The 26321-nt window shown below is 39.3% G+C and overlaps 1 protein-coding gene across 10 annotated transcripts in view; it reads right to left on the bottom strand.

The window, feature by feature from the left end:
- Positions 1 to 26321, bottom strand: part of KNDC1 (kinase non-catalytic C-lobe domain containing 1) — a 79061-nt gene that overhangs the window by 13041 nt on the left and 39699 nt on the right. For 9 of the 10 annotated variants that reach the window (XR_014220267.1, XM_082224872.1, XM_082224873.1 and 6 more), the window contains 13 exons: positions 25707 to 25821; positions 24837 to 24908; positions 24690 to 24751; positions 22119 to 22277; positions 21706 to 21783; positions 19797 to 19878; positions 19470 to 19632; positions 16726 to 17630; positions 15212 to 15356; positions 7524 to 7609; positions 3425 to 3783; positions 411 to 504; positions 217 to 314 (listed from right to left, as the gene is read on the bottom strand). Coding sequence is in view for 9 of the 10 variants with exons in the window: in XM_082224872.1 (XP_082080998.1) it covers positions 217 to 314; positions 411 to 504; positions 3425 to 3783; positions 7524 to 7609; positions 15212 to 15356; positions 16726 to 17630; positions 19470 to 19632; positions 19797 to 19878; positions 21706 to 21783; positions 22119 to 22277; positions 24690 to 24751; positions 24837 to 24908; positions 25707 to 25821 (2418 nt within the window). In the remaining variant the exon portion in view is untranslated. The remainder of the gene's footprint in view (positions 1 to 216; positions 315 to 410; positions 505 to 3424; positions 3784 to 7523; positions 7610 to 15211; positions 15357 to 16725; positions 17631 to 19469; positions 19633 to 19796; positions 19879 to 21705; positions 21784 to 22118; positions 22278 to 24689; positions 24752 to 24836; positions 24909 to 25706; positions 25822 to 26321) is intronic. The other variant, XM_082224871.1, reaches the window with a different exon arrangement.

Below are 26321 nucleotides of genomic sequence, written 5' to 3'. Positions count from 1 at the left end.
ATAAACAGGTCCAAGAACTGGTGGGGAACTATGGGAGTGGTGCTGATCAAAGGGAGCCACTTCTACACATTAAAATGGCAATGCTACTTTGGGCTCTCATACTTCATTCCTCCAGCACTGAAGTGTGGCATGCAGGGAAAAAATCTACTTCCTGCTGCACTGATCTGGAAACAGTAGATACCAATTTCTAATTCAAAAAGAAAGCCAAAGAATTACCTGCAGATACTTCTTCACCAGGTCAAGAAACTGCACCTTTGATTTCATTTCTTCCAGCTGTCCCTTCAGCTTGGGCAACACTGTTTTCACTTCACCACCTCAAGATTTAAAAAGTGCAGTAAGGGCCACTTTGCGTCAGCACAGATGCACAATTACTGTAACAAAGCTCTTAAAATTACAAACTACAGATATACCTTTGCTTCTTCTCTCCTTATGCAACAACCTCTGGTAGAATTTTATACTCTTCCTATAATTCTTTGTCTCCATCGTTATCAGCTGCTCAAGTTCCTGGTGTGAAGGACGGAGGGAAGTGAAAGTATAGTAAGTATAATGATGTAGTGGTTTTACTTCTGATAAGCAGAAGCTGGTTGCAAATAAGAATCAACCAACAATAACACCTAGTATTGCCCCTAACAGCTAATATGCATAAAAGGTAAAGCTAAACATTATCACATTTTAACTGTCTGTTAACAATTCTAACAAACCATATGGGTCTGGTTCAAAAGTATAAATTTTGTTCCGATTAAACAATGGTTTATCAGACCCGAAACTGAGTTGTGTTCCTATATGCCACCTCTTCGCTGGAACATCCAATTATAACTGTGGTTTAAGGGCTCACTCCAAACAAGGATATGGAGGGCCATCTTGATACGGAATGAGCCCTTAAACACCCTACATGCTTGGCTATGGCAAGAAACTGTAGTTTAAATAGAGCAGGATATCCTCAACAAGGCCAGGCATACAAAGGATGGAGAGAAAAGAAGAAAGCATACAGACACATGGTTTGCTCCCAATCTGCTAAACTGTGGTTAATTGGAAATGAAATTCTCTCTGAACGGGGTCATAGTATCGGAATAATAGGTACTTAAACTCATTTAAGCACATAAATTGTACTTAAATGCCTTTAAAATTATTGATGAACATAATTATTTTCATTAATATTATATGCACATCATATAACCCTTCCTTCCTTCCTTCCTTCCTTCCTTCCTTCCTTCCTTCCTTTCTTTCTTTCTTTCTTTCTTTCTTTCTTTCTTTCTTTCTTTCTTTCTTTTCTTTCTTTCTTTTCTTTCTTTCCAGGAATACTGACAAGTCTATAGTCTGTTTTAAATTGAATGTTCAATGCCAGCTGAAGTAGACTTCAACGAACAGTGTAAAAAATCAGGATGAATGAAACAAAGTATTTATAAAAATATCTAGGAACCATCAAGACTAGTCATGTGTCCCAAAACAAGTCAATGTCATATAGGAAATAAAGACTTTGCTCTGTTTGCTTTCATTAAAAGATTTATATTCCACAATTCTATCATGAGATACCAAAGGTAGCTTTTCCCAGCTCTGCAAGGGAGATCTGTATGCTAATATGGTTGTATATCATTGTGTGAATCCAGACTCCTTTCTTTGTGCACCAGGGTATACATTCCTATTCAGGGGCACACTAACTGATGTGTGTTTCCCCTGAGCAAACAGTTCTTAAAGGGTGGAAAGAGTAAGTGAAAACAACAATAATTCAGATTCTTCCCTGAGTTTCAAAAACATGTTTTCAAGTGGTAGGCAAGAATCCTATTAAAGAAGAATTACACAGAAGTCCTGGTGCATTTCCGTCTGGAGGGTGGCCTTAGCATGCGAGTGAAAACAAGCTGTATGACTGACACACCTGCAGTTATGCAATAAAGCCTGGTGTTTTAATTATTTCCATTGGAAACAATTATCAACAAAGCACAGTAGTTAATTCTAGAATGAATGACTTCTTAAATCAAATAAGTGAGGTCTGATTAGGGCTGTTTACCTTAAATAGCAGCGGCATTGCCTTATAGCATTCTAGGTGAATGTGGGTGTTTGTAAACTGAAAAGCATTTTGTGAAATAAAAGAAATGGGAATACAGCCAACAAACTCAAAGACAAACCAGTTCTCTTTCTGGTTTGGAAAAAAAAATCATTAGGTTTAACTCAACATAAGCTTTTGATCTGTTAAAGTAAGGACCATCTTCCATTGCTCTCCCTGAAGCTAAAGATGCCTGAAGGCTAAAATTTCTTTGATAAGAACACAAGGTGATGTGTGAACTAATACAGTGGCTCTTGAGAACAGCCTTTGCATTTAAGCACATATTAAAGATCAAAGGTCAACGTTCTTCGATTCAAAACATGTCCTCACAAAAATGATGTCTCTGCTAAATACTTGACCTACTATGTAGGCAGAGAATTATACACCAAAAGTGTGCTAGATTTCTGTGAGCTTGATCGCTGAAATTGTAATGCTCATTGTAAGACTATACAAAACCCTTGATATTAGCTGGTAGTGAAAGCCTAGTAAACCATTTGGAGTACAGAAGAGACGGCATTAAAAAACAACAACCCCAGAGTTTTTTATGGCACCTTAAAGACGAATACATTTATTACTGCATAAGCTGCTGCAAACTCAAGTCCACTTTGTCAGATGTGTGAAGTGAAATCTTAGTTGGCAGATACAAAAAGGAGCAAACTGTAAAGTTGAATGGCAACTCAACCAATGAACTCCAGCAGCAGCTCTCCACAAAAGGGCTACCCCATCTCCTTCCCTGGGGCCTGAGATTGGTCCCCAGTACAATCTGTAAGGGAAGGGGACACGGGATTGCTCAGCCTGGCAAGCTAATATGCTTTTGAGGATGGAATGTCTGTAACAGTGTGACATTAAATTCCACTCGTAGTCTTTAAGGTGTTGCAATACTCTGCTGTTTACTCTGCAAGGGGCTAACATGACTGGAAGTATTTCCAAAACGTTTCCATTTCTCTTGCGAACAAATGTCTCAACTTTCATAATCAGGCAGAGTAGTTTAAGGCACAGCTTCGCAATTCTCCATGACTCCCCTTCATGCTGATTAAACATGAAGCCCAGGGAAGCTCCCTACCCCAACATTGCTCATGATACTGTCCAGATTACACAAACCTGCACTGGTACTTATATGTACTGCAAGTGGATATTGCAATAGTGTGGACAATAGTAACTAGAGTAACCCATCTTGATAGGACTGGAGAAAATAGGTTTTAAAGCATATCCAATGCTTTTAAATCACCCATATGAATGCACCTTGTAGAAAGCATATGTAATGTACTAGTTTACATCTGGAAGAATTGAAATGTAGCCTGCTTTTCATGCTCTATATTACACCTTTAAAAAAAAAAAAGTGTCCCTGATTTTTCATCCATTCTTGAAAATCAGGATACCTACCGCTTTTTTCGCATCTATGTCTTGTGCATCATTAACTTTCCGCTTTCCAAGTTTTCTTATGTAGTGATGTACTTCCAAACTAAAACATTCCGAACCATAGAATGCAGTGCTCCAACCAGGACAAAATCCACACAGTTCAGATAAGCAGGGAGCTTTGGTGCAAACATTTTCCTCCAACTTTAACAGAACCTGCTCTTGTTCTTGGTTCTCTGCTGGCAAGTCTGCACGGAGGTAACATTCGTTGGCTTGCAAAATTTCTCCACCATTCTTTTGTATTCCACCTCCAATTTCCTGTGATTTGGCTTCCTTTTCAGAATTATCTTGTGGGAGGTCATCTGCATCTATGCCAGCAATAGAAACTGCAGTTGTGTGAAAACATGTTCATCACATTTCTTTCATCACACTGGCAACTGTCACCAAGCCAATTGGCATAAAAAACACGCGCACAAACATTATGTGTAGCAGCTATGGGAATGTTCAGCAGGGCAGGAGAGAATATGTTGTTTATTAATATCCTTTCTAACTTGCATTAGCAAGTTTCTTTACTTAGCAGAGTGCATTCCCCTTTTCACAGCAGAAAACTAGTTGCAAACTCATGAGTTTCTTAAGACAATACGCAATTCAATCTGGCTTGTCCAGATTGAAATGTGTTCTAATGTTTTCCTGGTAAGACCACTTGAATCCCTCCTAAAAGAATAAAAACACCACAGTCTTATTCATAAGCAATAAAAAGAAAGTTTACTCATGATCGGGCAGAGCACAGTGTGATCCCTGAAGGCAGGTTCAAGGCTTAAAGTTACAAACTTATACTAACAGGTTTATCCCATAAAGAAGATGACCTGAAGGACTGCTTGGCTGGCAGCTAGCAGTTCATTCCAGGAAGTTCGCAGGATGAAAAGAAGATGGAAAAGAGAGAGAGAGTGGCAGCATGCCTTGTCCTTTTACCAGGTCTGGAAAGGTCACACCCACCCACATGCAAGGAAGGATGCTCCAGGCCAAAAGGAACAGGAAGTTTCGCCAGGCTGGACCAAACATTCCTTCGCATGTCCACTATAGCAAAACAAGGAATGTTGTACTTGACTGCTCTCATTGGATAACATCCCACAGCAGCAACCTTAAAATTTCTTCATGGCCAGGGACCCACATGCCCTCTTCACACAGAAGTACAGCCACTGCAAATTTTCTGCAAGGTGGGGCTCTATTCCACATGCCTACACTGCATGCGAGGACACCATGTAGGGCCTTGACTGAACTGTAACAAAGGTTAAAAAAAAGATTTATCCCATTGCAGTTTAACACTGCCCTATTTTCTTAGCTTTTTGAGTAGGACGCAAAACTCCTCTCCCAGTAAGCCTATGGGTATTTACAGTAGCAGAGTGTGGCCTTATGTTCCTCCTGCTGTAGATTATATAGAAATATTACAATCAATGAGTATTCATGATATTTTCATTTTAACTGCGTTATTATTTTTTGTTGAATGTCAGCTTAAGCAATGAAGGGGCAGTGCACAAATGCTTAAAAGAAAGAAATGTAAACAAAGTATGCTACTCAACCAGAATGATTAAAGGATGGATATATTGTCCAGCCATTCCAATGCAATCTTAGAGGTGAAATGAGGTTTCCAATACACATTTCTGATTGAGAATATGGATTAGTATGGCATCGCAGCTGCTTTGGAATAGCAGTGAGTAAAAGGGAATGAATCTTTGCTGCATCTTCATATGTGTGCACCCATGAGGGTCTCCTGCCCTATTTCTACATTAGAATTTTAAAAAAATCAGCATGAAAACTCATCTTTCAAATAAGTATTTTTTTTTCAAAAATCTGCATTTCCAAACAAATTTTGCTTTAAAAAAAGCATTATCAGTTGTTGTTTTTTAAGCTGCATTTTGAACCAAAAGTAGAAACTATGAACATTTGGAAAATGCAAGCTGAGGTGGGATCTGGGGTGGGAATCCTATTGTTTATGACTCAAGGAACATTTCTACCCTGGCACTGCCCAGTGCACCAGCACTCAACTACTATCTTCCCTGAACACCACTGGACAGTGTACCCCAAAATAGCACAGAAACAAGAATTCTGCATAGACCCCACAACATCACGCACAGTTAGGTTTTTATATGGAGTACTTCTGTCACTGTGCCCAAGTTGAGGTAATCAGCTAAGATACAACCTCTCCCATACAGGGTGTGATGTCATCCGCAGCCTCAGAAACAATACTGACAACATAATTAAAGATGCTGACAAAGGAGCTGCCGTCATCACTATCAACAAATTGGGACTATAAAAGAAGGCGAGACGCAACTTTCCAATACCATTCTTCTACAGTCCCCTATTTTTAGCTCTCATTAAGAAAGTACAGTTGGGCTATCAGGTTGGTCATTGGGCTATCAGGTTGGTCTTAGGAAATGCCTTGATGATGAAGCAGGAAAAGAAAACTCTTCCAGGAAGTGATTAGCTGCCAATCAGTTTTACAGACCCTCCAAGATCGACAGTCAATGGAGTCAACACAATAAGGGTAAGTAAAATAACACAAAACTCGCGTCCCAGTAAGGGTGGGGTGGGGAACTTGTGAACATTCCAACACAAACTTATAGACCATTGCAGTCCCCACTAGGACAAAGTCCTAATAGCCCAGTGAAGCCTCCTAAATCTACTGTTCAGGTAAGTACCAACTATACTATTTCAGGAGGGTGTTGCTGGATTATTGGGTTGGGAAGTTTCACACAGCAAACCCAATTAGAGTGGATCCCAGCTGCAATGGAGAGTAAGGCAGAAGGACTTGGTGCAAGACCATACAGCCAAAAGCAGCCTCTGCTGAGGCATAAGCTCCATCTTATGACTTCCCCTTGTGAATGTAGCTAGGGACAGCCAACGGGCTGCCCAACAGATATCAATCAAAGGGTTGTTAGCAAAGAAAGCTGCCAAAGTGGCTGCCACTCTAGTAGGATGAGCTGTAAAGATGGTTGATGAACCATCTTTGTTTCATCAAAGAAGATGGTTGGATGAGCTTCAAAGCTCCATATTCCACCACAATACAAGCTTTAAGCCACCTAGATAAGGTGGAGGAGCTAACCATTTTGCCCAAGGAAGTGTGGTGAAAGGAAATAAATAAGAAATCAGTTAATCTACACACTTTAGTCCCTGGGTGCACACCTCACATCTAATGAGTGCCAGGCCTTTTCCAATGGGTGAGCAGGGTTGGTACAAAACGTAGGGGAAACCAACTCTTGCTGAACATGGAATCTCAACAGAACTTTGGGTAGAAAGGAGGGGATGACCCTGTCCATGTAGAAAACACATAAATGCTTTGCTACATAAATGCAACACCAACACACTATGAGTGGAAGGGACAGCTATTAGAAAGAGTTCATTCTCCTGTGCACCTTCCAATGTGATCTGTGCCATCATCTGTCAACATTGCCTTTCTACATAAGACAAACAGGTCAGCCTCTATTTAAAAAATAAATGCACATAAATCTGACATCATAAACCACAACATTAGAAAGCTGGATGGAGCAGGCAGCATTTTAACCACCATGGACACTCTGAAAGTGAGCATCTTGGAACAAAACAATTTCAAAGAAAGTCTGCAACATAAAACTGCTTAATTAGAACACATCAAGAGGTTCAAATGCGGTCATTTGCAAACTGAACCTAGACAAACTCTTTTTAGCATATTATATATGTTAATTGGTTCCACAATATGTGATATCAACAACTGTTTTGTGAATTATCACTGTGAATTAGGCAATTGCCGCTCTGCACTTTTCTGCATATCATTTCCCTCTGACCTCACTATTTACAATTTCCCCACTCCCTGCCATCCATGTGTATATGTATACTTGTAATTCGGGGTACGTATGCATCTGATGGAGTGGAGTGTAATCCACCGAAGCTTATGCCATAATACATTTGTTAGTCTTTAACATGCCACAAGATGCTTCATTGCTTTTTGCTGCAAGGAGCCAACATGGCTATCCCACTGGCAATTGAATTAACATCTTCAGCAACTGAATTAATATCTTCTAACACTTTCTGGTCTCATTATCATCATCACAAGCTGTGACCATCATCACAAGCTGTGGTCTTTCCTTACCATTTGTTTCTTCACTGGCGTCCCCAAGATTCTTAGGTTTATTTTGGCTCTGAAATGTGTTGCCACAGTATTTTGTTTCTTTCATGCTGTAAATAGAGAGACGGGGTGGTGAGATAGTTGAATACACAGAGACATGCAAGAAAGATTTGTTAGGGAGAAAAGCTCAAATATGTGGTTCAAAGGGCCTGAAACTTTTAAAAACAATTCCATCCAGGTTTTCTTGTTATGCAGCACACAACAAAAGTAAAGGAAACAAGACCTCGGAGACCTAAACTAGCACTCCACGTGAATTGCTTTGGACCAGGCCGCAGAGTGTTCTGCAATGTACCATAATAATAAAAACAAAAATTAAACAAAAGTCTGGCAGACAGGTCGATGTGCAGAGTTTCCATAAAACAGAAGGTTTGAAAACCACTCCACTAGTATACAATGACATTGGACAAGGTACAGTGGTTGTGAAATTTCCTCTGTTGTTCTTTCTTTCACCCAAAGAAGCGTGCAATATAAATTCCAGAGACATTCCTAGCTTTCTCCTCAATAGTCAATCCACAACACATTTTCAGTTATGTCTATAAAAGATGTTCTGAACACAGTAATACCTGATAAAAATGTGAAAATATTTTTTAGAAACTGTATTAACACCACCCCAACACACACACATTTCTCTCTTTTATACAAAAAGCCATTTTCCGGACTTCCGGTTCGGCGCCAGCGCTAATGGCTGCTCTCTCTCCGAGCTCCGGAGAGAGGACGGCTCTGCGAGATCGGGTCTGACCTGCTTCGGCAAGCGGGGGACCCCTAAAATCACAGGAACGGATCCTGTGAACAAGGAGATTCGGTGGGCACCCGAAGCGCCCCCTCTTTACCGCAGAAAGAGCCTTTTTAAAGGCTCCGGAACGACAACGGGGGAGCGCGGTGCTGAGAATCGCAACCCAGCCCGCAGAGTGAAGCCGCGTCGCCATTAGTGGAGAGCGCCGATTCCCTTCCTGAATAATCTGGACAAAAAAGACCCGTGAGTAAGACTGAACCTCTACTTGAACTAAAACTGCCTGAAATTAGGCTGAAAACGGGAAAGGCAAAAATTAAGGAAGTCTGCCTTCCCCCGACTGCATGATAACCAAAGCAACGGAAGTTACTAAGCTGCATCCGTAAGGGAAAATCGCTTTTAAATGCTTGAACCCGACATTTGGACTTTGACTATCCCCTCCAGCTTGCAGGGCAGAGGGGAGGAAAAAGTGACTTTATAAGCTGCATGACTAATTTAAAAGAAAAGGAAACTTTCTGCAGCCTCCAACCTGGTACGAACTGCTCATAAAACAAAGGAACACTGAACTGACTTCAGATTCCTGTGAAAGTAACAAAGTGGAAGCTTTATTGTTTATTTGTTACAAAGTTTTGGGACTTTGTGGATACACTATATCAGGGAAGGCTGGGACTCTATTTACTGGGAAAGTGTTGCATTATACTTATAGAAGCCTCCTGATAAATTTGCTTTTTAACACTCTTTATTTCGGTTTGTGGACATTTTGATTTGCTCCCTCTAGAGGGTAAATTAAAAGTTGCTACGCTTTGGGACAGTGGAATTTTCCTAGGAGAAGGCTCTTGTGGGAAACGACCTTGGGATATGAGTGGCCCAGCAGACGAGATAAGCACGAGAGCCAAGACAAGGCAACAACAGCTGCAGCAACACAAGAAAAGAGGCTCGATCTCAGGAATAACTTCTACAGTGACAACAGGACAAGAAAGAGGTACAGCAGTCTCCATGGATGCAGTATCGCAAGCCCTTCTTAAGATAAATCAATCCCTGGAGAATTTAACAAAGCAAACGGCAGAGAACACTAAGAAATTGACAGAGAACTCACAGAAATTGACAGATTTGACAGCAAGACTTGATTTGAACACAGAATCTATAAATAAGCTTACACAAGAGAACTCTGCCACACGTCAAATTGCGGAGGAAGCCAGAACTATTGCCGGAGAGACACAGGAAAAATTAGAACCGATTGCCAGGAAGGTCTATGACCACGAAGCAACTCTGGCATTGTGGGAACTACAAAGAAAAGAAAGGAATTTGAAATTACGATTAATTCCAGAGGATGAAGGAGACAATCTTACAGACTTTTTAACGAAGGAGTTTGCTGATGCTTGGGAAGACTTAGAGGAAGACGAAATTAAAATTACAACGGCATTCAGACTGGGCAGAAGACAGAATAGAAAGGTACCGAGAGACTGCTTGATCACTTTGAGATCAAAGGAGGAAAGAGACAAAATATTAAGACTGCATTTTGAAAAGGCCTTACAAATTGGGAATTCACCGATACAGATCTTTAAAGATATCCCGAAACACATTCTGGACTTGAGAGCTTTTTATAAGGACTTGGTTTACCTGCTCAAGAAGAACAACATTCGTTTTAGGTGGGAATTTCCACAGGGACTGTCCTTTGACTATAGGGGGAAGAAGGTGAAATTAAAGACGATACAGGACAAAGACAGCTTCCTGCATAAAAATCAAGAAGATCTACAGAAAGGAACGGTAGACCCAATTGCTGAGCAAAGGAACGTAATAGACATCTTGAATCTCTCATTTGGACAGAACCTTCCACTTCCAACAGACGAGGAACAACAATTGGGAGCAGTTGGAGGAATACCAGAAAAATAACAAGATGGCCCTGCAATTCCTTAGCTGGAATTGTAATGGGATGAACATGCCTTTGAAGAGACGACAAGTATTCCACATTTTGTACAGAGAACAACTGGACGTGATTTGCTTACAGGAAACCCACATAACCAGAGCCCACAGGAGACTGCTTATGAATAAAAAATTGGGACAAGAATTTATCTCGTCGGACAAAGTGAAAAAAAGAGGAGTTGTGATTTATGTAAAAGAGAAGTGGGCCCCAAAAATGATTTTTAAAGATGAAGAAGGAAGATATCTAGCGGTGGAGATTCAAGCACAAGGAGAAAAATTTTTGATAATTGGGATTTATGCACCAAATGAAGGTAAAGCAGAATTCTTCAAAAAACTTCATGAAACCCTGATGGACTATTTGGAATATAACATGATAATCATGGGAGATATGAATGGTGTAGTTTCTACAAACATGGACAAGACACAAAGACTGATACTCACTAAAGAAGGGAGACTCCCGAAGACTTTTTTTGAAATGGCTGAAAATATGGACTTAATAGACATTTGGAGAACAAGGAACCCTCTTGAAAGAGAGGGAACCTTTTTCTCCCAAGCAAAGATGACCTGGACCAGAATCGATCAAATCTGGATTACTAGTGGAATGGCTCCGAAGATTAAGAAGGTAGAAATCTGCCCAAAAACCTGCTCCGACCATAACGCCGTGAAGATGGAAATGAAACTCACAACAACTGGTCAGTTTAGATGGAGAATGAATGACACCCTGTTTCGAGATAGAGAGTTCCACCTGAAGGCCCAAAAAACCTTAAAGGATTATTTTGAAATTAATCTAAGGGGCGACGTGGAAAGAAGAGTGATCTGGGACGCAAGTAAAGCTGTGATGCGAGGGTTTTTGATTCAACAAAACTCCATAAAGAAGAGAAAGCAGAGGGAGAAAAGAGAAAAAATTTTGGAAAAGATAAAAGAAGGAGAGAAAAAATTAAGGTCAAAACCAAAGTCCCAGGAGATTTTGAGGGAGATTAAATTGTACCAAACACAATATATGGAATTGATGAACCAAGAGATAGAGTGGAAAATAAAGCAAATGAGACAAAAGACATTTGAGTCGGCAGACAAATGTGGCAAACTCTTGGCATGGCAACTCAAGAAAAGACAGAAATTAAACACAGTCTCAAGTTTGGAAGTGGATGGAAGGACCATATCTAAACCAAATGAGATAAGAAACTGTTTTGTGAGTTATTTCAAAAAACTTTATTCCCAAGGATTACAAAATGAAGAAGATATAGATAAATTCCTTAATAAACATGGATTACAAAAAATCTCTCCTCAAAGTAAGGTGGATTTAAACCAGAGAATAACAGAACAAGAGATAGAGGGTGCCATTCAGGACATGCAATTGGGCAAATCTCCAGGGCCAGATGGACTGACTGCCAGATATTACAAATCGTTAAAGGAATGGTTAATACAACCGTTAAAGGATGTCTGTAATGAGATCCTAGAGGGAAAAAAGGCACCTGAATCGTGGAAAGAAGCATACATTTCACTCATACCAAAGACAGAGATTGAAAAGACTCAATTGAAGAACTATCGCCCAATCTCGTTACTCAATGTGGATTACAAAATTTTTGCAGACATTTTAGCAAAAAGATTTAAGAGAGTATTGATGGAAAAGATTCATAGAGACCAAGCAGGCTTTCTCCCAAAGAGACACCTCTCAGACAATGTTAGGAATATAATAGATATTTTGGAAAAGTTAGAGGTGAACATAAATACTAAGGCAGTTTTGATATTTGTGGATGCGGAGAAAGCTTTTGACAACATTTCTTGGAGTTTTATGAAAAAGAACCTTCATGGGATGGGGGTAGGACAAGGTTTTGAGAATGGTATGGGTGCAATATATTCCGAACAAAAAGCTAAGTTGATTGTAAACAATGTAATAACTGAGGAACTTAAGATAGAAAAAGGAACACGACAGGGGTGCCCAATTTCCCCATTGCTCTTTATTTCGGTCCTGGAGGTGTTGCTGAACATGATTAGAGAGGACCAGCAAGTTAAAGGTGTACAGGTCGGAGCAAAACATTACAAGTTAAGGGCTTTCGCAGATGACTTAGTTCTGACCCTACAAGAGCCATACACTAGCACAAAAAAGGTGTTGGAGATAATTCAACAATTTGGCCAGGTAGCTGGATTTAAATTGAATAAACAAAAAACTAAAGTCTTAGGGAAAAACCTGACAGATATGGAGAAGAATAAGTTTCAAGAAGAGACGGGTTTGATGGTGGTTAAGAAGGTGAAATACCTAGGGGTTAATTTAACATCTAAAAATTTGAATTTATATAAGGACAATTATGAAAAATGTTGGTTAGAAATTAAAAAAGACTTAGAAATATGGTCAAATTTGAGATTATCAATGTTAGGCCGAATTGTAGTAATTAAGATGAATGTATTGCCTAGAATGTTATTTTTGTTTCAAACTTTGCAGATTATTGACAAGATGGACTGTTTCAAGAGGTGGCAGAAAGATATTGCGAAATTTGTCTGGCAGGGCAAAAAGCCCAGAATAAAATATAAAATATTAACAGATGCAAGAGAAAGAGGGGGATTTGCCCTGCCGGACTTAAAATTGTACTATGAGGCAGCAGCATTCTGCTGGCTGAAAGAGTGGATGCTCCTCGAGAATACAGATATCTTGGACTTAGAAGGTTTCAATAATGCATTCGGTTGGCATGCATATTTATGGTATGACAAAATCAAAGTGCATAGTGCCTTTAAAAATCACATTGTAAGGAAAGCGTTGTTCAATGTTTGGATGAGATATAAAGATCTGCTGGAAAACAAAACCCCTAGATGGTTGTCACCCTTAGAGGCGAAGGCCCATAAGAAAGTTAATATGGAGGTCGGATGGCCAAAGTATTGTGAGATTTTAGAACAGGATGGAGAGAAACTGAAATTAAAGAGCCATGAGAAACTAAAACCCAAAGTACAAGATTGGCTCCACTATTATCAAATAACGGAGGTTTTTAAACAAGACAGGAAAATTGGCTTCCAGGTGGAAAAATCAAAACTCGAGACAGAACTGCTAGAACCCAATACTAAGAATTTGTCAAGAATGTATAACTTGCTGTTGAAATGGAACACACAAGATGAAATAGTTAAATCAGCTATGATTAAGTGGGCACAGGACATTGGTCATAATATTATGTCTGCTGACTGGGAAAGGTTGTGGAACACCGGAATTAAATTTACGGCATGTAGTGCCTTAAAGGAAAATGTGATGAAAATGGTATACAGGTGGTACATGACCCCAGTTAAGCTAGCAAAAATTTACCATTTGCCTGACAATAAATGCTGGAAATGTAAGGAAACTGAAGGTACTTTTTATCATCTTTGGTGGACATGCCCGAAGATTAAGGTCTTCTGGGAGATGATATATAATGAAATGAAAAAGGTATTTAAATATACCTTTCTTAAGAAACCAGAGGCCTTTCTCTTGGGCATTGTCGGCCAATTGGTGCAAAAAAAGGATAGAACTTTCTTTATGTACGCAACTACAGCAGCAAGAATACTGATCGCAAAGTATTGGAAGACACAAGATCTACCCACCGTGGAAGAATGGCAGATGAAAGTGATTGACTATATGACATTGGCGGAAATGACGAGCAGAATTCGAGACCAGGGAAAGGAGACTGCGGAAGAAGATTGGAAGAAATTCAAGATTTATCTTAAGGACTACTATAAACTTGATGAAGTTTAGAATGTCGAGATTCTATAGAGAGAAAGGGTTGCAGTAATATAAGATTAGAATAAGAAAGGACTATGACGAATTAGAGTTGGAAAAAACATTTATAAGTTGCTATAAAATTTGGACATGAGGATGCAGAAAGGGGAGGTATGGGGAAGTCCGAGGAAAGAAGTTTATGAAATGACATTATGAAATTATATTTGTTTGTTTGTTTGTTTTCTTTTTTGTGTTTGTCTGTTATAAAAACTTTTGTAAAACTAATAAAAAATATTATATAAAAAAAAAACAACAAAAAGCCATTTTCCAAAACATTGCCAACAGGGAATAGACACCAGTATATTATCAGACTTCATTAAAGCCTCCTATGTACCACATTAGTCATGAGAAACATTAAGCAAAACTAGAGGGATTCATGATATAAATTGTTATGAAATGCCAACCATATGTTTTGAGTCATCGTCTTTTTCTTTTTGCACTCAACACCGAAATTAAGAAATATCTTCATTATATTCTTAATGAAGTTTTAAAGTTAGATACACTATAACCAGGCTCTAGAGAACAAACTGCATAGTGTGAACAAGAGAGATTCCAGCTTGCAGTCACAACTTCTGAGTGGTTTATAGCCTCTCATGGGTTTATTCATTTTTACAACAGAACAGTCATGTTTATGTCCATACAGATATACCAGCCAATTCAAGCTCCTGCATAATTCTTAAATGCTAAAATCCTTTCCTTTTTAAAAATGCATTTCCCACTTGGTTAAGTTTCCCTGACTTAATAATTAGATGAAATGTCAGGATCCAACCCAGGAATGGTAGTTTAGGAGTCAATGTCAAAAGCCAAGGAAGTTCATAGAATCACAGAACTGTAGAGTTCAAATGCGCTCCGATAGTCATCTAGTCCAACCCCCTGAAATGTAGGGATGTCAACTACATCATCCATGACAGATGGCCAGCCAACATTTGCTTAAAAACTTCCAAGAAAGGAGAGCCCACCCACTACCCCCTGAAGCAGTCTGTTCCACTGTCAGACAGAAAGTTCTTCTTGATTAATTGGAATCGCCTTTCTTGAAACTTGAATCCATTGGTTCGAGTCCTACCCTTCAGAGCAGGAGAAGCTTGGTCCATCTTCCTTGTGACATCTCCTCTCAGTTTCCTCTGTCCCAGGCTAAACATACTCAGTTTCCTCAATCATTAGATCAGTGAAGAAGTTCTAGAGAGTTCCAGTGCCTCATTCAGAACTCAAGCCAGAGAACAAACACCAACACATATTCTAACAGATAAGAGAAGAGTCACTTACCTTGCAAATATAACAGTTTTACCATTTGCTGCATCATACAGTTTTGCTAGTAGTTTTTCTTCCCAGAAAAGGCCGCAAAATTTTTCGGAGATTGCATTACAGAAAGTTTTATATTTGAGATCCTTTAAGCTGTAAATATATTTACCTGGTTCAAGACATTTTAAAAAATGTGAATTAAATCGGGAAGGGGGAGACAGCAAATCTCTTACGTGGTTATCAATATGTTTTGTGAAGCTTTGTTGGGCAAAGAAGCTTTGTTGATTTTAATATTGTATTTTTAAATGGTTGCAACCCACCCTAGGACTCATGGTGAAGAGAAGATAAGAAATTGAATAAATAGCAAGTTATTGTTCCTTTGATCAAGGAATGTCCAAAGCACTTGGATTTTGATTCAAAATGAAATATGGGGGGGAAATACCCCAACTAATTAAGGTATAGGACTAAGTAAACAATCTGTCACTGGGAAAATATAGTTCAACCAAATTAGTATGCCTATTGCAGTGTGAAATATCACATATGAATGGCTGCACCAATTATCGCAGCAACCGACTGGCTACATTACTGATTATAAGTGACCTATTCTCTCCTGCATGCCTGCAACATTTTGTGAACATATTTTAAGGAGGGGACAAGCTCAAAGACCGATCTCATGGTAAGTGACCCTGGGACTGCTTACCATGTCTCAGGGTAACCTACTTACAAGGTTGTTGGGAGGATAAAATCATGTAACACCTGTATTAAAAGACCTACATTGGCTCCTAGTATGCTTCTAAGCAAAATTCAAAGTGTTGGTGGTGACCTTCAAAGCCCTAAACGGCCTCGGCCCAGTATACCTGACGGAGCGTCTCCACCCCCATCGTTCAACCTGGACACTGAGGTCCAGCTCCAAGGGCCTTCTGGCGGTTCCCTCCCTGCGAGAAACGAAGTTACAGGGAACCAGACAGAGGGCCTTCTTGATGGTGGCACCCACCCTGTGGAATGCCCTCCAATCAAGCAACTATCTGACGTTTAGAAGACATCTGAATGCAGCCCTGTTTAGGGAAGTTTTTAATGACTTATGTTTTAATGTATTTTTAATCTTTTGTTGGAAGCTGCCCAGAGTGGCTGGGGAAATGCAGCCAGATGGGCGGGTTATAAATATTATTATTATTATTATTATTATTATTATTATTATTATTATTATTATCTTAAGTTCCTTGAAGGAAGGGCAGGATACAAATGTATATAAATAAAACAAGAGCTTCAAAAATTCTTATCTAGAATAGGCTTTCCCCTTTACACAGATGAAATCAGATAAAGGAAGAAATCAGAACCACTGGAACTATTCAGGTCATATTAAAAACAAAAACCACTTTCAATGGTACAGGAGAACTCTTGGGATCTGCACATGCCAACTTTAATTAAAAATAACCATCAAGACCATGCCTTGCACAAAGCCACCAGAATCTCTATTTGAGCATGGTCTAGAATATATTTTTGCATCTATGATGTGATTCCAAGTATTAAATGCCTACCTATGGCCAGAGCTCCAACTGTATTCATCAGATGACTACCAGATGCAAACTCTTCTTGGATAAGATGCACCACTTTCTTCAAGAAATTTTCATTTATCCCATTATTATGGAGAGAGGTTTCCAGGTTCAGTGAACAAGGAGGACTTGATTCCCCAGAGGCAAGCGACGAGTGATTTGATAAAGGGTCATTATTCCTTGCATCTGTATTGCATTCCTCACAAAACGTTAGGGACAGATTCTTTTCAGGATACCTGGTTTCAGGCTCTTTGTTAACTGTAGTTAGGGGTAAACTATTAATCTTCAGTTTCATGTCCAGACATTCATGCCGTGCGTTACTAGTCTCGCAATTCCTCAGATGGTTCGTGGGTGAAGTGCTTTGCAACGCTTTGTCAACATCATAGTTCACTATAGAATCCGAAAGGAGGACGTGTAAACTGGGACAACAACTGTAAGCTGTTTTTGAATGAAGAGGCTTATTCGGTATTTGCTCTGATATAGCAATCTGGACTGGTACGAGGGTTAACACCCTTGTGACTGGGTCCTGCTTCAAAAGGAAATTGTTTATAAAAGCCATACTAGAAGACACGGTGCAGTTAGGATCGCTTGAGGAAGGACACTTCCCTTGAGAAGGACATGAGGCTTCAGAGAATAAGAGTAATTTTGCCATGCCTGAGCTAGCACTGTTTGTTTTTGGCTCCTCTGCACCAGTCGGAAGTGATGCTTCCAATCCTTGTTTATCCTGCTCCAGAATACAAGATGTAGTAACACAGACTGCTGGCAAATCAGAGTCCTCATCCATCTTGCTTTCAGAATCAATATTTAAACGTACTGAATTTTTAAAATCCACAGGCACACCACTTTCCATAGTCATTCCACATTGTATCACTGAGGATGCAGCAGTACCTCTGAAAAACAAGATATTTTATGCAAAACAGTTGCAGGAATTTGACACATCACACTGACCCATCCACAATCTGCTGTACTCTTACCTTCCACACCAAAGTCTTCTTAATACAGTCATACCTCATGTTACGTCCACTTCATGTTACGTTCTTTCAGGTTACGTCCCGTGGCGACCCGGAAGTACCAGAAAGGGTTACTTCCGGATTTTGCCACTCGCGCAGAAGTGCAAAATGACGTCATGCGCATACGCAGAAGCGGCGAATCGCAACCCGCGTGTGCGCAGACATGCCGCTGCGGGTTGCATTCTTTTCATGTTGCGAACGGGCTTCCAGAACGGATCCCGTTCGCAACCAGAGGTACCACTGTAACTGTTTCTGTGTTTCAGTGACAACTCTGAACGTATCTACTCTGAATCCCCTCCCTAGTTCCTGTTTAATCTTTGTTGTTATTTGCCCTATATATGGCTAAGAAAAGACATAATAGAGGTTTGTAGAATTTTAACTTGCATGGAGAGACAGAACAATATTTCTTTCCCAATATAACCATCAAGCTAATTCAATCAATTTTATTGGTAGTAGGTTTAGAACATATAAAAGATTTCCCCCCCTCACAGAATGAATAATCTTACAATTAATTACCAAAATGTAATGATGGATACCAGGCTCAATGACTCTTAATAGGTGCATCAATAGCTATTAGGCATGGCAGTTAAGATGAAATGCTGCTTTCCTTTTCAATACGGATGTAAGAGAAAATTGTTTCAAGGTGATATCAACAAGGTACATTACTTCTCATACATTAAGCAAAATAAAAATCACTGTTTGAGTCTGAAGAGTTAGAAACAGCCAAAACAATGAAAGGAGGTTTTTCTTTTGTAGTAGGAATGGCCCACAATAAGAGTACTGGGGGAAGGGTGGGAGTAATAATTCTACTGCAAATAATTCTTAAAATTATACCTGTGGGAGATTTTGCAGTCAAACCTAACAAGGCATGTCTATGCTAGTTAGTAAATGAAGTGGTTAAGGACCACAGAACTGTAAATTGCTAGAGAAGACTCGGCTAGGTCATGCTCCCTCATCTTCAGGGAGGGAGGATTAAGGGTTGTTTCCTGTTTCCACACCCCTCTTGATCGAACCATGTAACTGACCAGAGGCATGAGGCTGGAACTCCCAAGCTCCAGAAACCAATTTTGAAAACCATCTTTTGTATTTTTGTACTCCGTAAGTTTTTACCTGTGTTGTTTCTGCTACAGCACTGAATGATGCATGAGTGACCTATGATTGCTGTAAGTAAAATATTTAAACTTATTTAAGTTTGTGGTCTTTTCACTGAGAGGGGATAGAAGTGTGGGAATCACATTGCGAGTGTTTAATACTAGGATATTTAAAGGTCTAGCACCCTAAATTGCCTGCGCTTTGCATCTGATGTCAAAACTACTGGTGTGGTATTTTTCCTATAAATAAGGCACTGTTTCAATTTATGGCATTAAAATGAAATGAAATTCCTCTTCCGACCAAGTATAGCCTCAAACACACGTTAGCAAAATGGAAATTCCATATGACGGTACCACAGCTATTGCAAATGCCAAGGATGGACATCTGACTTGCCTCCGTGGGCAATCTGAATGATTCTTGGTCTGATCTAGTAATCCTTATGCTCTTATTATACTAGAAAAAGCAGGAAATCTACATGGCACCTTGCTGAAAAATGATGTTCAGAACACCAAACCAGGCCAAAATGGCTTCATCTCAGTCAAAAAGAAGGAAGAATATTAAAACAATACTAAAATCTCATTTTGCATCGCAAAATGTACTTTCTGGACATTACATCAACACACTTACTTTTTAATATCAATGTTTTGATGTAGAATAATAGGCTTGAAATGGGTTGCTGTAGAAGTGAAAGCACTTGGCAATATGGTACTTTCTCTGTTCAAAGAAGGCTGGCAGGGGACTGGTCCTTTCACTGCTATTAGTTTGCTTTCATTGCTCATAGGTAAAAATCCTGAATATGCAACAAGGTGAAGACAAAGACAAAAGTATGCATTTAGCATAAAGGCAGGATGTACAATTGCTTACATAAGAAAAATATTTCCAAAATGACTGGACACATTACCTAATAGCGTCTTCCCAAAATAAAAATGCAGGAATGCCTACAGGTATACTCACCTAAGTTTTCATCCACTGAACTTCTCTCACTTTGTAAATCAAAAGGCATGCTATCATTAAAAGAATCCGCTTCTTTGAAAGCCTAACAGCCAAAGAGTAAAAAACAAAAAACACAAATGCATTATAAATTGTCTTTTAAAGCACACAGTGATAAAGACAAACATTTATTTGCACAAGCTTTCTTCTGCTCTTTCCTGAGGGCTCAACACACTTAATACTTCCAATTTCAAAGGAGTCAAAAGAATAAAAGCATAGAGCGAAGTCCTTGAGCCCAATGTCGTTTATATTTCTAGACCAGCCATAATTGTTCCTTCCTATTGTGAAATATTGTTGAAACTTGCTCTGGATTAATAATAGCTACATTTTCTGCACATATTCCCTGGAAGAAATGCATCACCAGGTTTGAATCCCCCCCACTCCCAAAAACAAATGCACTAGAAATAAAAGGACGTGTGGAATGCGGCATTTAATTTCCCAAATGCACTGGGAGGTTGGAGAGAAGTCGAATAAGCAATTGTAGGTCACTAGTACACTTCTTGGTCATTTGAGTCAACTGGCAGACAAAATGGCCGTTGTCAAAGTCTAAGGCTACCCTAAAACCACTGAGGGTACTTATCCTATAAAAGGCTAAGCATCTCTTGGTCATATTCCAGCATGCTCCAATTCTGCTGCCATAGCAACAAGCAAGAAAAGCGAAGAGGGAGGGTGCTATCTTTCCAGGCACCTCTTTCCCACACATTCTTGCCATTTTTGTAGAACAAGTTCTTTAATCAGGAGAGCCACTAGCCTGGTATATCAAACTCTCTTTCTGCTCTAAAAAATACCCTTACTTGAGCCAAGCATAACGTTATGTGGCTCCTGGGTTTTTAATTAATGGAGCTTGAACACTAGAAGCCAATGCTGACCTCATACAGTTTGACTCATACAGTTTGAAACTTGTCAGCTTCCAAAAGTACAGTATAGATTCCAGCATAATACAAGGCCAGGAAAGACTAGACAGTAGAAAGAGGTTTGAAGGAATGCAGCGCAAGAGCTACTCAGAGGACATAAGCTATTCTCATCCAGGCTTGTTTTAGAAACACATCAAAACAAACACAATTCTGTATTGGTATTATTATAATATAATATTATTTTGAGTCACAATACCAATTGCATTGGGACAGTCAGTGCATATTATACATTCATTATATACAGAGTTGTGTTTGCTTTGATTAGATTCTATTCTTTGTATAGAAACACAACACAAAACAGAGAAAATGTTAAAATATGACAGTATTCCATCTTGATGTGGGAGAAGTGGAAATAATAGTGGAGGGACAGCCAACATAAAGATTTCTAATTGGACATCTGCCACCAAGTCATGCCCCAACAGCACTGGTTTGAAAATTACTAGCTGATGAAACTTTTCCAATTGGGAGGTAGGCCAGTTTGCAGAAGAGCTACTCCCAGTATATAATGCAGGCAGGATTCTGTAACACATGTAAAGCAGCTCCAGATATTGCAGCAAAATGTACAATGCTGACAGAAATCTTAACTTGTCTTTAATTAAGCAAGAGTTTCGTGGACAAACGGAGGAGATGTGCTCCAAGATATTTGAGATATGGCACATCTTTAATGGTTTTTGAACAGCCAGCGCTAGTGCTTCTGTGGAGTGTTGTTATTGTAGATGTGGTTGTTAGGATTCAGGAGCAGTTTACATAAACATGAGAGAAGCTTTACACATTTACATATGGAGTTAAAAAGAAATCTTAATTACATCGATCTGTTATGTTAAATCTATTTAACCAAGACATTGCAGAAATGGGAGGTGACAGAAGAGTTTCATGGAGCCAAATCTAGTTCTAAGAAGCTTCATGGGAATTCTCATTTATTTATTTATTCCTGAACACATGAAGGTAAATACTCATACCTGAAAGGCAGATCTGGTTAAACATGCCAGAACTTTCTTGCTGCTTATTCTTTGTTCAAGAAGATAGCTATCACATGTCTAGAAAACAGCATTTTGAAGTAGTTAGTATTAGACAGAGGATAGGTGCAAAAATTAGAAATAATTTTGCAAATAATTTTAAATTTAGGAGTATTATTTTATCACAACTAATCTGAAGTTGCTATCTTTCAATATTGTTTTTAAACAACAACAAAACGCCACACCTTGGTTCTCAATGGAGCCACTAAGGAATGAAACCGAGTACAGTTATCAACTCCTTAATTTAGAGTTGTTACCGAAAAAAGAAATTTATCTTCAGTACCAGAATAATTTGCAGGAATAAAATACATTTTTACAATTTTTGGAAAAAAAAGAAATTGCTTAATTTAAATCACCTTAATTGCATCTGCCAGAGAAGGCCTGTCTTCTGATTTTCGTCTAGCCATATCCAGAAGAAAATTCTTCAGTTTCCTTGGCAACACTATTTTGTGATCAGGTGGGAAATTATGTTTTGCAGCTCTCCACAAAATTGCAGCAATACAGTAAATACAGACCTGTTGGAAATGGCACAGTGAATAGGCAACCAAGTCACTGGACGACTCCCACTCAGATTGAACCCTGCTCTTAAATACATATACTTAAAGCAGCCAATTTCAGGTCTCCAGCGCAAGGATGGGTATTCACTAAAAGCACAATCTACAAATGGCTGTGCTGACATTCCTTCTGGCATCGGCACAGGCAACTGAGCCAACCCCAGGCATACCTGAGGTCAGGGCACAGCATAGCATAACTATGCACCTTCCTTCATGGTCACCGAAAGCATGCCACAAGCACACGTTGGTCACCACTGAGTTAGTACCACTGAATCGTCAGTTCTGAAAGTAACACAAAAGCAACCTGGAGGGAGAAAGCACTGTTGCAGTTCAAGACTTTGGAGGTATCTAAAATCCGACTAGATGTGCTGTGTAGAACAGACATAACATAGCAGAATAACACAAAGCCTCCAAAAAGAATTAAAGCGTACAAAATTAAATAGAAAGGAAAAGGTTTGTAAAACAGCATAGCTGGCTATGGGGGGAGGGAAAAGAAAAGGGAAGCTTTCTCATTGCGATGTTCACACGATAATGCAGACAGCAATCTGCAGCAGCAATGAATGCTCCCTGTCAATGCGTCATATATTGTTTTCAAATATACAGTGGTACTTCTGGTTAAGAACTTAATTCGTTCCGGAGGTCCGTTCTTAACCTGAAACTGTTCTTAACCTGAAGCACCACTTTAGCTAATGGGGCCTCCCGCTGCCGCTGCATCGCCAGCGTGCAATTTCTGTTCTCATCCTGAGGTAAAGTTATTAACCCAAGGTACTACTTCCAGGATAGCGGAGTCTGTAACCTGAAGCGTTTGTAACCCGAGGTACCACTGTATACAATAGTTCATATTTGGGTGTAGGAGATATTGTACTCAAAGCGCTAGCTTGAGATGAGAAGCTTATGTGCAACAAATGCATATATATTGCACACAAAACATCTGATCAGCATAGGAAAATGTTCCATTAATGCTTAACCGCCATTAAGATAGCAGAACAGAAGTCAATTTCACCCATGCTCTTGGGGCCAAACTAAACTTCACATTTTGTCACATAGTTTGTGGCCACAGTGCCTTGATTAAACAAATAGCAGGCACTGGGGGCAAGGGACCCAAATCAGAAGTGTAAGGGCAGGGAAATTAACCCTTTGCCCCACTTTGGTTTCAGGCACCCTCCAGCCAGCTATTGGCAATGGAGGTCTGATTCCCATTAGAGCGACAACAAACTCAAAGGGTTAAAAAAAGCCCACCATCACCACCCATGCCATGGTCTCAGTGCAGCTCCTCTGGCTAGGCCATGGGTAGGCAAACTAAGGCCCGGGGGCTGGATTCGGCCCAATCGCCTTCTCAATCCAGTCCACAGACGGTCTAGGAATCCGCGCGTTTTTACATGAGTAGAATGTGTCCTTTTATTTAAAATGCATCTCTTGGTTATTTGAGGGGCATAGGAATTCGTTCATCCCCCCCCAAAAAAAAAGATAGTCCGGCTCCCCACAAGGTCTGAGGGACAGTGGACGGCTACCTGCTGAAAATGTTTGCTGACGCCTGTGCTAGACGCTGACTATTAACAAAAATGAATTGAGAAATACCACACTACATAACAAACATTAAGCCTAGTTTGGCCTTTATATTCTCCAAACGCAATTACACTAAAATTAATCAGAACAACATATTGTGCTACCACTTGGCGATTCTTTCAAAACATCCACAAAATGATGTTAATTTGAAATGTTTTTAAAATGTAAAAACTTTACTTTGCACTATTGTTTACAGATCTCGAGTACAGTGCCACAACTTTCACTTTCAGTTTTGAGTTTGCCTCAAGCTACAATAAATGAAGTCTAATGTCACAGCCAAACCTGTACTGCTTGAACTAGAAGCTAGAAAGAAGATGTGGCAATATTATAATTAATATTTTTTTGAAAGAGTAAAACAGGAGCAGCAAGAATCCCCAATCCATAATGGAACAAAAGTTAAACTGCCCTTTACACACACATACACACAGAGAGAGATTCTGATCCAGATTGTAAGGCCCTTGCAGCAACTAATTACTTTAAAAAATATTAGTAATTGTGAGAATAATGTCAAGTCTGTTTTGATACTTAAGGTGAGGGGAAGACTCTTAAATACCTTTTTCGTTGCATTAAATATTCTAGTGACTAAAGTATTGGCTAAGATAAAGGTTTTCCAAAAATTTTTTAAAAGCATAAGATAGTACTCTAAGGTGCTATGGGAAACTACTGTGTAAATATAGTATAAGATGGGGCTATCTTGGCACCACAAGCATCTCTGCAAACCAGAAAATGTGCCCATTATTTTCTTTAAAGATGTTCTTCTATTTAACTTTTAAAGGAAACAGCCATATTTGTAACATGTCACCATACCTTTTCAGTAACATAATCCTCTTCCTCTGTCTCAGGAGCCAAATAAAACATATCATATGAGCCTAAAGTATTAAAAAAATAAATCTATTTTAATCTTGGTGACAAAAATAAATAGAAATTCATAAAATTAGCAGCATGCTAAATTACCTTCACTTTCAGGTGGAACAAACTGAACACTTCCATCACTGTTAATCAAGACAGAGTCTAAACACAAGTATGCTGAAAAACAGGTATTTCAAATATTAGAACTGCTGAGAAAATAACAAAGTCTTGCTTCCATAAACTCATTTGTGGGACTGTATATATTCTAAAATAAATTATACTTGAGTCGTTCAGAGATTTGTGCTACAGGGATTGTTCAGACAAAAGCAAAACAAAATATAGCAGCAATTAAGTACATCTAAACGTTGTGGGCCTCGCAGTATCACAAAAGATATCATAAGGCAGTACATAATATTCTGACATAATAATGGAAGAAAGTTTGTTAAAAACAAACAAACCTCCTTTCCCAAAAAATGAATGCTCTACAAGACACTGACTTGCCCCATCTTCCCTTGTAGAACAAAATTTGCCTATTTTGACTTCCTCCCTAACAAAGAGACCCATGAGTAGAAACAAATTTCCACTTGGAGATCTCTTCTTCTCAAGTTCAGGTGGGATGGGATACCCTACATACTTATATCCTTACAACAGATGATGAGCCAGCTGGCTGTCTCAATAAACTCTTAAGGATGGGAAGCAGGCACCAGGGTTTTTCCAACAGCCATTGCTCCCTGTCTGACTGCCCAGTGGTATCACAACCATCAGAAGATAACCTTCTTCTCAGCTGCCCCCACCTCTTGGCATGCCACATAGCACTGGCCATAATTTATAAACCATAGATCAATGTGTACGCCCCAAATGCCAATCCACCTTCTCCTCACCAGGGCCCAGACACCTGTTTGCAGAAAGATGTGCCCTTAATGTCAAGTTAATGAAATAAATCAGTGTAAAAAGAAGAGATTAAGGAAGACCTACCTGGATAAATTGTATAGGTTTCCATAGCAAGCAAGCATTCATGGCATAAAGCCCAGAGCTCATAGTCTTTCAGTGGTTTGTCATACTGTGTTAAGAGACGTTTCAGAAAAACAGACTGAAAACAAAATATTAAGGACAGTTAAGAGACAAAAAGCATTTCTGAAGCCAAATTCACTGATTCAAGATCATAGTTTTATTCCTTTTCCACTGGCATATGAAGAGAAGTTTCCCCCACAGACAAAAATGAAATTAATAGATATATACAAAGAACTAGGAGAAACTTAAAAAAGTAACCGGTTCCACTGTAGAGCGCTCCAACTATTAGAGTGTTTAGGGAAAGTAGGGGAAATGTCTGACCATTTGCACAACGATTGGGACCTCTATTGATTAGCAAATGCTACCTAATGTATCCTGTTTAACCTCTCCAAATCTAGCAGCATTTCAAGAAGGTCTCAACTTTCGAAATAAGATTCAATTGAAATTAAACTTTGTAAAAGACAACAGAAGAGGAGAATAGGCTATTTTTGTCCTTAATAAAACTCCAGTCTATTCTTTGCAACATGTCAGAACCTCTTCAGCTATATCTGTCATCTCTAACCTGCCTGCTCTAAAACT

This window comes from Podarcis vaucheri, assembly GCF_965113315.1.
Source record: "Podarcis vaucheri genome assembly, chromosome: 5".
Lineage (NCBI taxonomy): Eukaryota > Metazoa > Chordata > Lepidosauria > Squamata > Lacertidae > Podarcis > Podarcis vaucheri.
The sequence above is the reverse complement of the archived record's forward strand: the minus strand, read 5'-3'. Positions and strand labels throughout refer to the sequence as shown.